This window comes from Mandrillus leucophaeus, unplaced genomic scaffold (assembly GCF_000951045.1).
Source record: "Mandrillus leucophaeus isolate KB7577 unplaced genomic scaffold, Mleu.le_1.0 Scaffold21, whole genome shotgun sequence".
NCBI classification, from domain to species: Eukaryota; Metazoa; Chordata; class Mammalia; order Primates; family Cercopithecidae; genus Mandrillus; species Mandrillus leucophaeus.
In genome coordinates, this window is record NW_012102143.1 from 8,194,039 (window position 1) to 8,211,447 (window position 17,409).

General features: G+C 52.3%; 1 protein-coding gene across 1 annotated transcript in view; it reads right to left on the reverse strand.

Annotated features, from left to right (window-relative positions):
• Window positions 1-17,409, reverse strand: part of HDAC4 (histone deacetylase 4) — a 271,636-nt gene that overhangs the window by 84,973 nt on the left and 169,254 nt on the right. The window contains exons 8-11 of the mRNA XM_011980321.1: window positions 14,495-14,607; window positions 9,306-9,422; window positions 9,023-9,221; window positions 814-1,052 (exon numbers count right to left, since the gene is read on the reverse strand). Of these exons, the coding sequence (XP_011835711.1) occupies window positions 814-1,052; window positions 9,023-9,221; window positions 9,306-9,422; window positions 14,495-14,607 (668 nt within the window). The remainder of the gene's footprint in view (window positions 1-813; window positions 1,053-9,022; window positions 9,222-9,305; window positions 9,423-14,494; window positions 14,608-17,409) is intronic.

The window sequence follows — 17,409 nt, forward strand, 5'->3', positions numbered from 1 at the left end:
CTGGCAGCAGAGCTGTGGGGCCATGTGGTGGCTGTGTCCCACCTTTTGAGGAACTGCTGGACTATATCCACAGCAGCTCATCTCATCTCTTATCTTAAAGTTGCTCTATTTCAAAGGCCAGCATTTGATCAACACATTTTCAGCACGTTAGTTTTCCTCTTCACCAGCACTGCAACACTAGCCTTGCCTACTATCTCCTCCTGAAAATGGACTTATCTGAGTGACTTTCAAGATGTCCGTAGGTTACGTAAACCTCTGTGGGCTGGCCCGGGCCCAGAACCAGCTCTGACAGTGTCCCTTCAACTTCCTGCTGGAGTTCTGCACCTGTACAACTCCACCCGGGCCCCCCTGGCCCTGAACACGCTGCTTATGCACTCAGGCAGTCTGCAAGTGCTGGATGGCCTGGAAGATGGGCACTGTGGGTTGCTGGTTTATTTAAAGATATGTTTAGTAAATGGCCTTAGGAAACCCAAGAAAAAAGTGTTGCCCAAGTAGACTATTCCATTCGCTGGCACTGATGCGCCACCATGGGCAGGACGTGGTCCCACTGAACTCATGTGGGCTGTTGGGAGAGGGCACTGGCCCTGCGCGTCTCGCTGCAGGTGATCTGTTCCTGAGCCCAAGCTCCCAGCAGCATCCCTTCTGCCCCTGCCCAGCTCTGTGCCGTGGGCCAGAGCATGTGCCTCCCCAGTTCCCTCTTTCTGCCTCATGCCCCCCCTCAAGGTCAGAAAGGGGCCAGTGCTGAAGACTGAGGCTGAAGCGTGCAGCACACAGCCACCCTGGGGCCCGGGAGCACTTAGCCGGCAAACCCACCTTGTTCATGTGCAGTTGCTGCTGCTGGAACTGCTGCTTGTGTTTCTCCAGAAACTGCTGATGCTGCTGCTGGATGACCAGGTGCTGCAGAGCCTGGGCGTTCTGGGGCAGCGGGGCCGACTGGGTTCGCCCCAGTGGGCGGTGCTGCCGCAGCTTGTGGATGGAGGGGGACACCCGGTCCGCACCAACCAGGGACTGTGCGTGGAGGGGCAGTGCTCCCAGGCCTGAAAGATACCAGTCTGAAGATAATTGGAGGAAGAAACAGCAGAGGGGAAGAGGAAGAAGAGAGGAGGGAGAGAGGGCTATTGAGTAAGTGATGGAGACAACTGCACCCTGTGCCCGCCAGCCCAAGCGCTCTGCCCTGGTGCCCCAGAGCTGGCTCGCTAACTGGGCCCCTTCCAGCTGAGGCTGGGGCTGTGAGCTGGTGCTTTGGAACTACAGGAACCGTAATTTGGAGGCAATTTTCTATGGAAAATCAGGTCGACACAGGAAACGTCAGGAGTCCCGTGTGGCAGGTTTCAAAGAGGAAGCCCTTCCCAGGAGTGGCTACCACACAATTGTTCCTGGGGGCCACAGGCCCTAGAAAGGTGGGGTTTGGCCAGAACAGCACAGTGGGAGGGGAGAGAGGGCCACCAGTGTGCTGAGGAAGGCTGCCACGGTTCTGGAGCCTCCAGGTATTTCCAAAGACAGCCTGAGTTGTGAGAAAAATAATTGTCCTTAGGGTTGACATCATTTTAAGGTCTCTCTGAACACTGGTTTTAGACACAAAGATGGCATGAACACTTTGAAAAGTCCTGACGCATATTGTCAAAACCCCTTTCTGAAAAGATGTGGCTAATCCCTGCCAGCTGAGTGGAGGGTACCCACTTCACCACACCGTCACCAACCCTGTATTTTTTTGATTAAAAGAATCCATTTTGATAGGAGATGATCTTGCTTTAATTGGCATCTGTATCTTGATTTAAAACGCGACCTAGTCAAGTACACTTTTTCCTTCTGCATGCTTTTCATCGAGAGAGAGATATATGTATATACTGCAAATTGTTGGTTTAGGTAGTTTAACATTTTTCCATGGTTTTGTGGGCAAAAGGACCTAATGAACCCTCTGCCCGGCTCCGTGAAGTGTTCCCCTGGTAACCTGAGGGGAGTAAACACTAAACAATGCTGCTCAGGGTAAAAATGACCCTGACCCACTCAAGGGCACATGACCGGGTGAAATGACAAAGGAAGTGACCAAACCAGCTCTTGGAGGCCCTGGTGGGGGACTCTTTGGAACTTGGCATCTGCCTGAGGCAGCCTGCTCTTCCTGCCCCCAGGTGGGGCTACGTGCCAGCTGCAAGGGCTACAGGATCTCCAGGGATACAAGGTAGCCTGCCAGCAAGTGGCAGCTCCTGTCATGTCCCTCCCCCGGACACTGATGTCAGCGCTCGCCAGGCAGCTGGGTGTGTCATCAGGTTTAGAGGAGCCCAGGCTTCCCAGTGGGAGCCATGCATGCAGCTTAGTGCTTCTCAAGTCCCTTTGCAGGGGCTTTCTAAATTTAAGAAATACTATGTGATACGCAAACACAAAGGACACATCCAGACTAAATCCAGCCAGACCCCCAGCAAGACCCCAGCCAGACCCCCAGCAAGACCCCAGCAAGACCCCCAACAAGACCCCCAGCCAGACCCCCAGCAAGACCCCAGCAAGCCTGCTCTTCGCTACCTTTTCAAAAGTTATTCACCAGTGTTCTCTAACCCACCATCCCTTTTCACCCAACCCCACAACTTTCTGGAAAGATACATTATCTTAAATTTTATTATCAATGCCTGGCTACTAAATTAAAGTGAATGACTAAAAATCCATTCAGAATCATTCCCTGAAAACGTTAAAAAAAGAAAAAGGTAAACCATCCTAAAGAAGGTATTTCAGAATTACCAGTTGTTGACGTGGGTATTATGTCAGAACCATTCCCTGAAAAGGTTAAAAAAAGAAAAAAGTGAAGCACCATAAAGAGGGCATGTCAGGCTGGGCACAGTGGCTGTAATCCTAGCACTTCGGGAGGCCGAGGTAGGTGGATCACCTGAGGTCAGCCTGGCCAACATGGCGAAACCCCGTCTCTACTAAAAATACAAAAATTAGCTGCTCATGGGGGCACATGCTTGTAATCCCAGCTACTCAGGAGGCTGAGGCAGGAGAATCGCTTCAACCTGGAAGGCAAGGTTGCAGTGAGCCCAGATCATGCCAATGCACTACAGCCTGGGTGACAAAACGAGACTCGGTCTTAAAAAAAAAGAAAAAAGAAAAAAAAAGGCATTTCAGAATTTATCAATTGTTGATGTGGGTATTACGTGGGATGGAACTATTTCATGGAAGAAATAAGGAAGTCAGTCACACGAAGCTGCCTTCAGGGGATGCAAGGCTACGTAGTTGCTAAAAAGGTCTCTTCTCAGAAAGCAATAGGAAGCTGAAAGACATTTTCCTTAGCATTGTTTCCCCCCAAAGCCTTAGTGTGCATACCATTCAGGGGTGGAGGCGGTGATGAGCTACACAGTCCCCTGCCCAGGCCTGACGCTCTGCAGAGGAGGAGAAGGACATGCCAATTTCATAGGATTCAGCTTTCCGGCGTGACACATGATAAGGAACAAGTGACTCAAGCCAGCAGTGTGAGTGGGGGCTGCACAGCGCTCCCCAGCTCCTTTTCATCCAGGTCTCTGCCTCCTGCCACCCTCTGCATGGGCCCAGGGATTTCCCAGGCCACCAGCTTCACTCTGGGACACAGGCCTATGCCCCATGGGAACAGGGCTTCACTTTCAGAACTGGCATGAGCAGAAACCCCTGTGCAGACTGGCCCTGTTCCTTTTCCAGTTGCACTCCCCAGGGGCCAGCCCCTCACTCTCTCTCAGCCTATCTCGCCCACTCAGAATTTCACTCCGCTGCCTCCAGGGTGCAAACCCCAGGGCCGCCACACACGGGGACACCTTACCCGTGGGTGTCCTGAAAAGCGGTGCCCTGGCCTCTGCAGAGCAATGTGATTTGCTGGCTTGGTGGTTTCCAATTTGGATCCCTGAGATCATTAACAAGAGCTTCTGATGACAGACCACGATGTGGTCTTCAGGATATACTGTCAGGGACTTTCGAGCATAAAATCCTAGTCCATCAGGATACAATTCTGTAGTCGGTGACCCAGCTGCAGGGGCTGGCTGTGTGGTGCTGGGTGGGGTGTGGGGCAGAGCCTGGCTCTTGTGGTCCCAGTGGCCCCTTGCTCTGGGTTCCTCCACTGGGCACCTTAGCCAGGGTGTTCCCAGCTTCTGCTCCTTCTGCCCAGAGCACTGGCAGAAGCCCCTCCCTGTGTCCAGTGCAGGAGCAACAGCTGACCCTGGTTCTTGGCGCTGGACGGCTGTGTCCCTGCGGCTGCTGGCTCCTGCTCCTCCTGGAGGGACTTGGTGCTGAGCCTGAACTGTGCTCGGTGGCCAGCTCCCCTGCAAGCCCACACTCTGACACGCAATCACAGTGACTGCAATGACAGTTCCTGAGGGACACCCTGGAATGTGCCCAGCCAACCAGGGTCTAAGTTTTAGCACACCCTGCTCAGCAATACCCAAACTAATTAGTGAGTTTGCAAACGCATCACTTAGACACACCCCACCAGGTATGGGGATTTCAGAAAAAAGAAGGCGAAAGACTGGGTTGCTCTCAAGTTCCAGACCCAGATTTGAAGAGCTGGTCTTCACACACTGGGGATCTGTTTAAGCGATGAAGTCACATGAGATGAACAATTCAGGGTGCCTGAGTCCTTAAAGGTCCATCTGGTGTATTTCCATTGCTTTTTTTCTGTGAAATTCTTTAAAATCCTTCTACTGAGAAGTACACCAAGCAAGAGTTAGATCCGACTCACCGTTTGTAATCCTGGCCGCCCAAGGAATAATCTGCACGCTCTGGACCCACTTGGACCAATCAGCGTCTGTCTGAGCTTCTGGGGATGGAGCTGAGGCCAGGCCAGGGCTGAGGACCACAGCCTCGCGTGCCAGTTATGGGACATGAACCACGGCCAGCTGTGCTCAAGCCCTTCCTGGGACTCGCTGTTTTCGGGGGAAATCAGGTCTAAACGGTAGCACGCAATTGCTAACAAAGAAGCCAGGGGCACCCTCCACTCAGCGTGTGACCACGGGACAGTGGATGTCCACTGCCAGTTCAGGAAGGCAGTAGCCTTAAGACGCTGGTGGCATGCTCTGAGTGTGTGGCCAGGATACTAGAAAGATCTGTGACAAGGTCACCTCCAGCAGGCACACGCATCTCCCCCTACCTGGGCCCTTCCCTCTCCGCCTGCAGGCTCCTACTGAGATCTCAGCTCTGATGCCACTTCTCCAGGAAACCTTCCCTAGGCCCACCTGTGGCACAGCCCTGGTCTCCAGCCTTCTCGTCCACATGCTGCACTACCAAGATCCTCCTGGGTCTCTTGGGTCCTGACAGCAGGTTACACGGTTACACGGTTCTCAAAGTCCCGCTTCTCAGCCACACGGGCACCACAGAGGACTTAGCTGGGCTGCCCAGGCAATGATCATGCCCACAGTTTTGTGTCCAACTAAAGCAGCTGCATAGGGCTCTGCACACTCTCCTCACCCAGGAATGGGCTCCTGAGCTCCACTCCCCGCCTCAGCTGGTTATGCAGAGACTAACCTCCGAGAATGTACCAGCCACTCTGCAAAGATCTGAGTCCACAGTGACCATGGGAGCAGCACATAAACAGGGATATAGAAGAGGCATGCCAAGCCTGTGACTGGCAAGCAGCTGCCTGGAGTGGTGTGGAAAGGGGCTGACTGGAGGTATGTGGCATGTAGGAGGCAGCTCCAGGAGACCCTGGACCATGGCTCACCCCTCTGGTTTCCACTGGTGACCTCACCCACAGAGGCCTCTGTTTCAAAGCATTTGTGACTGGAGGGCTGTTCTAGCTTTGATATCCTATTCACCTATGCACCATGATTACCCGTGAGAAGGTGGGTCTGTCTGTGGGCCAGGAAAACACAGGCACTGCTGTCCAGAGACCAACTCAAGCAGGAGTTCACCAACAACTGCAGGAAAGGGCAGAACACGGAGACGAAGATGCAGCGTGGTCCAGGGAAGGAGCAACAAGGCAGGGCTGGGGCAGGGCTGGAGGCCTGGGACGAGGGGGCAGATGAACCATGCCTGATGGAGAAAAGGGCCCTGGGAAAGAGCCTTGGCTCTGTGGGCCGGCTGCGGCCTGGTCCAGCATTAAGCTGGCTGGCCTGGCTGCTGTGCCGGACTAGGGAAGAGAAACGAGGCTTGTAGAACAAGGCTGGAGTTCCTGCTCACAAGCTGGGACTTCACTCCAGGCCAGTGCCACCCTGCCAGGACCCTCTGTGACAATGAGAACACTTGCAGGCAGCTGCGGCCGTGCACTGGATGTGGTGCACATGTGACTGAGAAACTGAATTCTAATTCTTTTTTTTTTTTTTTTTTGAGATGGAGTCTCGTTCTGTCACCCAGGCTGGAGTGCAGTGGCGTGATCTTGGCTCACTGCAACCTCTGCCTCCCGGGTTCAGCCCATTTTCCTACCTCAGCCTCCGGTGTAGCTGGGACTTACAGGCACCTGCCACCACGCCCGGGGTTTTTTTTTTTTGTTTTTTTTTTTTTAAATTTTTAGTAGAGACAGAGTTTCACCGTGTTAGCCAGGATGGTCTTGATCTCCTGACCTTGTGATCCGCCCGCCTCGGCCTTCCAAATTGCTGGAATTATAGGCGTGAGCCACCGCGCCCGGCCAACTGAATTCTACTCTGACTTTCTACTGGCAGCTCCCCGTGGCTGGTGGCTCCTGACCTGGCCAGTACTGCTCTAGACGGCGTGGGGGCCTCCAGGCCTTCAAGGAGAGTCTGGTGGCTGCAGAAGGACAGACTGGAGGGGCAGGAACCTGTGCAGGAGGCTTCTTCCCACAAGAGGATGGGGCAATCCCAGCGGGTTCCAAATGAGGGCCTTACTCATGGCAGGGCTGGGGGAGGGTCCTGAGGCACTGAGGACAGACGGGGCCGGCTGGGGCAGTGAGAGAGTATGGGAGGTGGCAGGTTAAGAAGAACAAGGCAACGACGCCAACACCTGCAGAGGCATATGAGTGCACAGCCCGCTTCCCCTCATCGGGCGCACGGGGGCAGACCGTGAGTGTCCCCACTTCCCAGATGGGAAAACAAGGCGCACAGAGCACAAGTGGCTTCCCAGGGTCACGGAGCAGGAGGAAGCTGGGACAGAGGCAGCTGTGTGGCTGCACTACGCTGCACACGTGACACTGGCTCGGAGGCTCCCAGCCAGGGGGTTTGCAGGATGAGCCGCTGGCAACCTGGGGAGGCCATGCAGGAGGAAGGGGCTTGCAGCTTTGGAGGTGGCGGCATGGGACTGGAGGGGCTTGCTGGGCACAGGTGTAAAGCAAAGCCAGAGCAAGCTGGGCAGCCATGCATGGGCCCCCTGGCACTACAGAGCCTGGGGAGGGCACCGTGGGCAGGTCCCCATGCCAATGAGCAAGCTGCACCTGGGAGGAAAAAAGGACTGACTGTACACAGGGAAGAAGCAATGCCGGGTTCAGCACGTTTCTCAGAGAGGTGAGATCCATGCAAACTCGATACTCAGGTTCTATCAAAAAGGCTGTTTTCCAAACACCTGATACACAAGATTACGCATGTTACTTAATCGTGCATCATAAACTGATTTAGAGAAGGAAAGAAGATGAGTGACAAACAGAAACATCTCTGACGAAGTGAATCCCAGGAATCCTGAAGGATCAGGCATATTTTACGTTTTTAAAAGATACGAGAGAGGAACTCAGGTGTCCTTCACTACCCACCCTCGTGCTAGCTGCTCTACAGCATCTAAGAGACTCAGACGCAATCTCAGATACATTCCTCCAGAGAGATCCCCGTGCCTGCCACGGTGGCCGGAGCTCAGAGAGGCACTGTGAGGGTTGCCCCCTCCCTCGTTACACCACGGGCTCCTTTGCTCTACAGAGGCAGGGACACGAATTCAAGCTTCTGGAGAAACAAACAGAAAGGGGCTCAGACACAAAACAAAGATTGCCCCATGTGGCTTCTGGGCAAAGAAGGAATAAGAAAGAATCCTCTCTGTCTAAACAGAGACACATGGGCAGCGCAAAACAAGAAAACACCAAAATCCACCAGACTAGTCAAGCCAGAGGCCCAAGCCCACCCAAGCCAGCCCCCAGTCCCACGCATCCTGCAGCACAGCCTCCTACAACACGCCACACCCGAGTTTTCACCAAGTTCCCTGCCAGAGTTTCACAGGGGCAGCTCTGAGGGTATTTCAGCTTTTCATTGGCAACAACAGATTTCCAGGAAGCCAAACCCAAAGCCATGAAGATGTATAATCATGACCCGCATGGCAAGGGGGTAGGTAGAAGCTCCCTCGTTTATTTATTTATTTGTTTCTTTGTTTATTTATTTATTTATTTTTGAGACGGAGTCTCGCTCTGTCGCCCAGGCTGGAGTGCAGTGGCACCATCTTGCCTCACTGCAACCTCTGCCTTCCGGTTTCAAGTGATTCTCCTGCCTCAGACTCCCGAGTAGCTGGGATTACAGGTGTGCACCACCACGCCCAGCTAATTTTTGTATTTTTAGTAGAGACAGGGTTTCACCATGTTAGTCAGCTGGTCTTGAACTCCTGACCTCAGGGGATCCACCTGCCTCGGCCTCCCAAACTGCTGGGGTTACAGGTGTTAGTCACCACGCCCGGCCGGTGCTCCCTCATTTCTGAAGTTATACTTTCACATTGCTGTTGCTATGTAATTTCATAAGGAAGTTCCCATTTTTCTCTAAATTGTATTTTTCTAAATGTAACCACACCCCCAGACAGTGCACATTTGTAAAAGTTCTGCTAACACCAACTGACCACAAGAGTCAGTTCTGGGCTTCCAGTGCTGGCTCAGCTTGGTCCAGACAGAAACCCAAACTGTAAGAGCCAGTGGCCTCTCCCAGAAGGTGAGAAAGGGAAGTGACTTCCGCTTCCACTCCACCTACCTGACTCTGGGAGTGAGGCGTGGATTTTCACTGCAGTCACGACAGCTACATTACGTGAGGGGGATGTGTGTTTGGGAACTGTGGGGGTGGGACAGGCGTGCCTTCGTCTCCTCCAAAGGCAGGCGAGGGCCGGGCACCGTCCAGAGCACGGGTAGCCTCAAAGCCTGGCTGCACCCAGGCCCATCTGTGCTCACCTGTGACGAGGGGCGCTTGTGCCGGCGGCTGCTCCAGTAAGACCATGTGCTGCAGAAGAGGGCTGTGCGCCGCCCCTCCGTCCCGCTCCAAGGGCGAGGTGCTCAGGTAGGGAGTGAGGTGGGTGCCGGGGAAAAGGGAGAGCCGCTGCTGGAGGGCGGGAAGGGTGAGTCTCTCGGCATCCTGCTGGCCCGCCGTGCCCTGGAAAGCACAGCCGGCGATGCTGGCGTGGAAGGACCCATCACCGCCACCCCACGCCGCACGGACCCACGGGGGCTGACTTACAGCAGCAGGGCCGGTGGCAGGCAGGCCCAGCGTGATGTTGGGCAGGGACGGCGACGTGTAGAGGGGAAGTGGAGCGGCCGAGCCTTCTCGCGTCACAAGTCTGTGCGCCAAACTCGTCTGGGGACAGAACACACGATGACTGTCACAGTCTGTTATGGCCAAACATCAGCAATACACACCGAGAAAAACAACGATGAAATCACCTGTGGCAGCCTGCGCTGAATTCTGATATATGAGTGCAAACATACATGTAGCAAATGATACAGCAACGAGAGCATGAGATTTCAACACGCACCACAACATGAAAGCCCAATGCACGGCTCCAGTTTCCTCCCCGCGACACGAGTTCTTCTGTCACCTTGTCCAGCATCATCGTGTTGATTTCAATTCAGTGTGATTATTTACCACAGACTAGTCAGAAGGAAATCTAGGATAATACAGTTTGCAATGCCGTTTTGCAGTTTCTAGGATAATATACTTTACAATGCCTTTTTGTAGTTGGCGTTGGCCATGTCTTTCCAGACAACAAGAAAAGCAGAAACCAAAAAGGAAATAAAATTTAATTGTACATTGAAAAATAACTATAAGGGTATGATTGGATTGTTACACAAAGGATAAATGCTTGAGAGGATGGGCACCCCACACTCTGCATGACGTGACAACTACGCATTGCAGGCCTGTATCAAAACATCTCACGTACCCCATAAATATATACATTATGTACCCACACAAATTAAAAATAAAAAGAAAATCATAAAACAAGTGCTTCTATGAAAGGCAGGCAATGATGACAACAATACCAACCACGTATGAGGCAGGTGAGGGTCAGCACAGAGCGCTTGCGAATCAAACAACTAACAGTGAGAAAAGCATGCGGTGAAGACCAGTGACGGCAGAGCTCAGGAAGCGGGAGACGTTCAGGAAGACACATTATGGTCATCTGGAAACGTATTTTGAAACCCAAAAAATTGGCAAACATTTTTGAAAAATGATAATACCACCTTGGCCTAGAGGAACCGCAAACGCTGTCGAGAGCGCTGCAAATCACTTAGCGACATCCTTTCTGCAGGACAATGTGGCAGTCTATGGCAAACGCCTTCAAACTCAGTCTACGCTTTGATCCTAGAGCTCCACTCTTGGGATGCAACGTTAAGAAATAAGGAGAAGGCCTGATGCCAATGAAGCCTCGGCTGTGGGGCTGAGCACCCAGCAGGCAGGGCAGAGCAATGTGGCTTCCCCAGCACCTCGGTGTTAACAGAACGGAGGGGCACTGCACATCAGGACACTCTGGGGGTTAGGAACAATCTTGGGTGATTACTTGGACACTTGTTTATGATACATTAAGTTAGAAAAACAGGTTATAGGTCATGTAACTTTTAAAGAATGGGCTTGGATAAAGCAAACATAAGCCAGGAGTACAGATTAGAAGGCCACACAGGAAGGGTCAGCAGCAACAGTCTCCAAGGACTTGAACTACTGTGATATTTAACATCTTTTTGCTTGTAGAATCAATGTGTTTTGCTAAAAAGGACAATAGTTTATCACCACTATATCCCCTACACAGTAGCTACTCAAGGAATGTCTGCTGAATGAATGGGCAAACAGAGAATGAATAAATGTTGTTGTAATCATGCTAGTTAGTGGGGTTTGGCAGATAGAAATCCCCTTGCCAGAAACTAACATTAACAATGAATAAACAGATTCCATTATACTCTCTGCCTCCATGACAGCAACTTTTTTAGCTCCCCCAGATGAATAAGAAAATGCGATGTTTGTCTTTCTGTCCCTGGCTTAGTTCACTTAACATGAAGGCCTCTAGTTCCATCTGTGTTGCTGCAAATGTCAGGATTCCATCCTTTTTGATGGCTGCATAGTACTCCACTGTGTACAGCACCACATTTTCTCTGACTGTTCATCCACTGAAGGACACTGAGGTTGATTCTGCCTCTTGCCTACTGTGGAAGATTTATGACTAAGGCCTCAAAAGCACAGGCAACAAAAACGAAAACAGACAACCGGGACTCTGCTCAACTAAAAAGCTTCTGCACAGCAAAGGAAAAAAATCACCAGAGTGAAGAGATGACCTGCGGAAGGGGGAAATGTGCAAGTTATTCATCCGACAAGGGAAGAGTATCCAGAATATGCAGGGAACTCCAGCAACTCACCAGCAAAACCCAAAGCAGCCCATATAAAAGTGGGCAAAGGATCTGAAGAGATATTTTCCAAAAGACACATGAGTGGCCCGTGGGGACATGAAGAAACGCTTCTCCTGACAAACACTTACACTCAGGCTGTTCCTACAGAACAGAAAGTCCAGCCTTCTCACTTAGGAGCAAATTCACAGTGCACCTCGCCCCAGAGGAAACCCTGCAACTCACTTTAGATTTGCTCACACATTACACTGTGTAAGTAATGATTAAAGAACTACCGAGAAAAACATTTTTCCTAGACAATTTTTTTTTTGTCAAAAGTTAAAGAATTATCAGTAAGTTATGCTGTAGAGAAAATGCTTGTGATTTCCAGGAAAGCACAACTGTGCTTGTGTTATTATCATTTGGGAACAAAATAAGGAGACGTTCTAATGTTTGCAAAGTTTCTATTTCCTTTGTAAGCAAGGTTTTTTTTTTGTTTGTTTTTTTGTTTTTTTTTAAGCCCATTTCTGGAACTAAAGGAGCCTTCTGAGAATTTGTTCCTTGGAGATGCTGACTGGTCCACTTGAGAAATCGCAGGGCGCTCTGCCATCTTCTGTCTCGGGGCTGAGCCCTGCGGGAGGCTGGAGCCCCCTGGACCTCACCCTAGGATGGGTTCAGAGGCAAAGTCCGCGGGCCTGAAGTCAGAGCATCGAGGCACGCATGTAAATAACAGCAGCAGCGGCCACAGAGGAGCTGTCCCTTTAAGTACCTGGATGACACACTGGGCTTCCCTGGCCCTGTAGAGGAGGAGGTGCCCGGCACCCTGGGGCTTCCCTGGCCCTGGAAAGGAGGAGGTGCCCAGCACACTGGGCTTCCGTGGCCCTGGAAAGGAGGAGATGCCTGGCACACTGGACTTCCCTGGGTCCGGGGGGCCTTCAAGGTACAGTAGTGTTTCTGGGGGCCCCAGGGTGAACAGAAAAGGCAGTGCTGAGAGCCAGGCTGGCAGGCCTCTGCTCCCGCCATGCCCCCATCCACTCAAGATGCCCCTTCTGATGGGCAGGCTCACTAGCCTCTGCACCACGTGGGAATGGAGAACCAGCCCCTGGCTGTGAAGCACGGGCATTCTCAGAGACCTGTCCAACTCTAGCGATACTGAAACCCAGAAAGGGCGCCTGGGTGTGATCCAACATGCAAAGGCTGCCCCTGCCCACTCTAATGAACATCTGATGTGGGACATGGACAATGGCACCTCTCGGTATTTCCTGCAACTCCTTCTACACGTTCTATTAATTTCCAGTAGTTTCATTTACATATCACGATTTGTAAAAATTAACACAGAACTGGAATGACGCAGACCCACCCAAACAAGGTACTGTTCCAGTAGTAACTACCATGTACACAAGTGCCCCATTTTAAATAAAAACCTGTATCTAGGACCACAATTAACAAGATGCAACCAGTGTTAACCTCACAGGGCAGGAAGTAATTTCTAGGTTGCATTATAAGGCTTATTACTGGTAGACCTCAGCTATGACCACAGCCATACAGAGGACTGTTAAAACTTCTAATCATCTAAATAAGTACTGAAGCTGGCAGGCTGAAGACAGGTAATAAAAGAAATCGATGTATGAAGTAAAAAGAATAAGAGAAAATAGGGATTAAGCAGCCTGGAGGCAAAGTGCAAAATTCGTTCCTAGCAGTAATTCTAGTCTCTAAAAATGTTTATACATAAACGGTCTTGAAATTTGAAATGAAAATGCTAAACACTCATGCCTCTGTATCCCAGCTAAGATTTGCCAGTCCTCTGGAAGGGCAGGATTCATTTCTAAATATTTAAGAAGGAAAGTCAATAACTATATTTAATAAATTATAGCCTTCTGTAAGTTGGAGAGAATTCAGAAGGAACCTCCCACTCAGTAGAACTGTGCCCCGCGAAGCAGACAGCATTTCCAGCTCAACTCATCAGAAAACTCTGCAAAGTGTCCCCCTCCTCCGCCGCCCCATGGTCAGGCTGACCCAGGCCCAGGGCACCACTCAGCCCGCAGACTGCCTCTCTCTGCCTCTCTCTTCTCCCCTGTGCTCTGGAGGTGGCCTCTCCTCCTCAGTGGGGCATTGTGTGGAGTGAGGGGCGGGTCCTTGCTGCCTGCCTGGCTCCATCCCTGGGCCTGGCACAAGGCGCTCCAGACACGTGTGGGATAAAGACAGAGGGCGCAAAGGAGCTCAAGATACACGGACTGACGTCCTGGGACCTGCTGCCCTGGAAAACCTCTGGGTGTGGTCAGGGCGTGACTCTGTCAGCCTGGGCACCACTCCTCCCCGCCTTGCCGCTCGGCTCCTGCGTCTCTGACATCCTTCCCACCCGGGGACTCCAGGTGTCCCCTGACTCCTCTAGCTTTGCCAACGTGCTTCCCGGAACCACCTGGGGTCTGATGAAGGCAGGGGATCGGGGTGCTGAGCTCTGCGGTCTGAGACGCCTGGTTCCCATGATGCCTGGAAAAGCTCCCTGCTCTGTGGCTTTGGCCGGCCCTGCCGTGCTGACCATGAGTGACGCTCCAGTCGACCCTGACACATGGTTTGTTGGCCAACATTGCGTTGTGTATTTCTCAATACGAAATAAAAAATTTTAAGTCTCACTGAGCAACTATGCCCACGTGCCCATGGCCTCTCAGCCACCCTCAGACACTGGCGACTACGGTGAGCCGGGCAGCAGGGTCCTGTCTACCTAGAGCACCTGCCACGTGTGGGCTTGTGCTGTGACACCATCTAGGGACATCTGCTCTGGAGGAGGTCAGGAGAAAGGACCAGGCTCAGGGCTGTCCCCGACGTGCCTGGAATGAGTGTGTTCATAATGCAAGGAGATGTCTGTGATGAGAGGAAGGCAGGAGGGTTAAGCAACCTCCAACTGTGTCCTTTTCAGGATGGTTCATAGGCCACTTTCCCTCACCCCAAACTGGAAGGTGAAGAGTGAAGGGCAAGTGCAAAGTGGGATCATTTCGAGCCCATCTGTCCCGAGTCCGACTCTCGCCATGGGACACAGGACAAACGCTTGGCACTGACCTCCGCCGGGATGCTGGGGACGGCGGGCGTGATGCCGTTCTCTGCGCTGACGCTCCCGGAGCTGTTGTTGGGTGAGCTGGGTCCGGAGCCTGGGGCGCTGCTGCACGCGGAATCTGCAGAGGCAGAAATATCCTGGTGAGTGTTACTCCACGTGGAGGGGGGGCCACGCGGAGGGAGGGCTGCGCTGACCTGTGGCCCGAATGCCCGGTGCCTTCCACGGACCTGCTTGTTAGCTTGCGACAGGCAGAGGTCCCAACAAAAAGAACATGGCCATGGTTTCAAAAAAGAAAGTATGATGCTGATTTCTGATTTTCCAGTTTGGCCACTGACTTCACTTTTTCTAGGACATGCACGTTACCAATTTTATACCTCGTTTGATTTTCAAGACCATTTTACACACCAAAAAGATAAATCCTTAAACACTTATTAGTAACCTAACAACAGAAGACCAGGAAATGCAGAAGCTAAGTGACTTTGAAAAGCAAAAGGTCAGCTTTCCTGTGCTCACTATAAAAAGCTTCGTTCAAAATAAAGCAACCTACCATTAGTGTTGACTCTGGGCTGAATCCTCTCATTTTCCCTACATAGCAGCCAGCATCCAGGGGAAAATATAGCCAGTGTCTCCTGAGATCTATCAGTGCTACTGAAAAACACACGCTCAGACAGTCTTAGAGGATCTTTAACCATCTGCGTGGCTTGACCCTGGTTAATGAGACCAGATTCCGCTCTGACTGAATGTGACTTCCAAAAGGAGCCACGTCCAATCCAAAGATCCCTTCACCTCTGAAGGGGCCTGCTGTTATTTCGGGCACACACATCCACCGTGGGAGGCCACTACAGCTCTTGATATTCATGCAAGGATTTGTTTGGCTTGTCATATGATGTTTAGTTTAATGGCATTTTAACAATGGCATCATCTGGTTAAAGCTTTCCAAAGAAAACACAACGTGACCTATTTGCCTCGAGAACTCCAGGCGTCTGCTGTTCAGCACTGACTCCGGGTGCTCAGAATCTCGCCCCAACCCATACGCGCAGCGCATACAGGTCAGAAGGAAGGGGCGTGGTGGGGGTCGTGGAGGGGAGGTTAACGGACATTTTCCCCAGGTAGCCCCTCAAAGGAGCCGTCCCCAGCAAAGCCTCCTCCACGGTCTGCTTGCTGCCCGGGTCCTCCCGGAGCCCACGAGGCTGCAGGCGCCCACTCATGCTGACTCACATGGTATCCACGCCTGCTGGAGGTGGTGACTCTGCAAATATAGCCCTGAGCCACAGTGAGGAGGATGAGGAGGGTGGGGGGACAGGAAAAGACACCCACTGCTCCCCCAACCTGGCAGACCTGATTCCAAACATAGCTCATCCATCTCTCAGTCACTGTTTGAGGAGGGTGCCATTATGACCCTGTTTCACAGAAGAGGAGATTGAGGCACGGAGCAGTGACATCACTCGTCCCAGGCCACAAGGCTTGAGGGAGCCGTCAAGGGCGTCTGCATACCAGAGTTAACCCAGCTAGACGGTGAAGGTGCGCCCCCTCTGTTGACCATGCTGCCCACCCAGGAACACACTGGGTACATCTTGCCCTTGACAGCAGGGCAGTCTAAACCTCTCCAGGGCAAACCACTATGTCCACCCAGAAGCCCTACACCAGCTGCTCCCCATGGCTCCTGGAGCTCAAATGAGTGTAGGGTCAGCTCACGGTCCCGGGCACTAAGCATGAATACAGGACCGCGTCCCGACCCTGTCCCCTCCTCTTTCTCTCCCTGGTCCTCCCACCCCCTCACTTCCACCAGACACTAACTCCAGAGGTAGGCCTCTCTGGCTGCCGAGGCCATGTTATTTGCACTGTGAGTGGGCATTCTGAGAATGCCAACTGGGCTGAGCCAGTGTTTGCATTTCACTCAAGAAAGCAGGACCCGCCTTCTCTAGTTCCCTCCAACTCTCCCACCTCTGCCCTACCTGAAGCCCACTGTGGCCCGCCCTAGACCCCTGCTCTCTGATGTTAACCTGTCTCCAGCTACACACCAAGATCCAGCAGATCTTCCTTGAAATGGGCGCCTCCCAACTGTGTCATCAGATAAACACCCTCACACACGTGCCTGGGGAGTCCGGACAACTTTGGGGGATGGTAAAAATTATACGTGTAACTTTCCACCCACTTTTAACTCAATGAGGTTAATTTTTTTTTTTTTGCATTCTACTTCCTGAATAGGTCTAAGAAAATTCATATAAACGCATAATCTTCATAGTATTATTTAGATCAGCAAAACAGGAACACCACTGGAGGTGCACAAAATGTGTGTGGCTGAAATTGAGTGGAGGATGCAGGATGGGGCAGGAAGATGGTGAGAACTCAGTGGTGAGGAGGGCGCAGAACACAGGCTGCGGGAAGGCGTGCAGGGTGAGCAGGATTCACTCTGGACAGAGTGCGTATGGGAATGCATTTTCTTCTTTGTGCTCTACAGTAGACACCCATTTAATTAGTGACTGAGAAAAAGCAGAGTATCCACCTGGCTCTCTATCTGCCAAGAACCGCGACTGCCTCCACCGCCCCGTGTGGGACCACCCTGCCTAATACCTGTCTTCTGAAAATCGGCTCCACGCAGAGCAGCCTCCCCACGGTGGCAGCTCCCTGGTGCCAGTGCTGGCCAGGAGATGCACAACCCTCTGCCTCTCTGCCCCAGCCCCACTCACCCGCCAAGTCCCAGTGAAAATGCCACCTTCTGCAGAGCTCTGCTGGCTCAGGGTGGCTTGTGCTGATCTCCCAGCCCCTAGGTCCCTCGGCATGGGCTCTCTCTATGCCACAGCTCAGCAATGATCACGCCCTGCCACGCATGGCTCCTGGGTGAGCTCAGCACTGATCACGCCCTGTCACGTATGACTCCTGGGTGAGCTCCGCACTGATCACGCCCTGTCACACATGA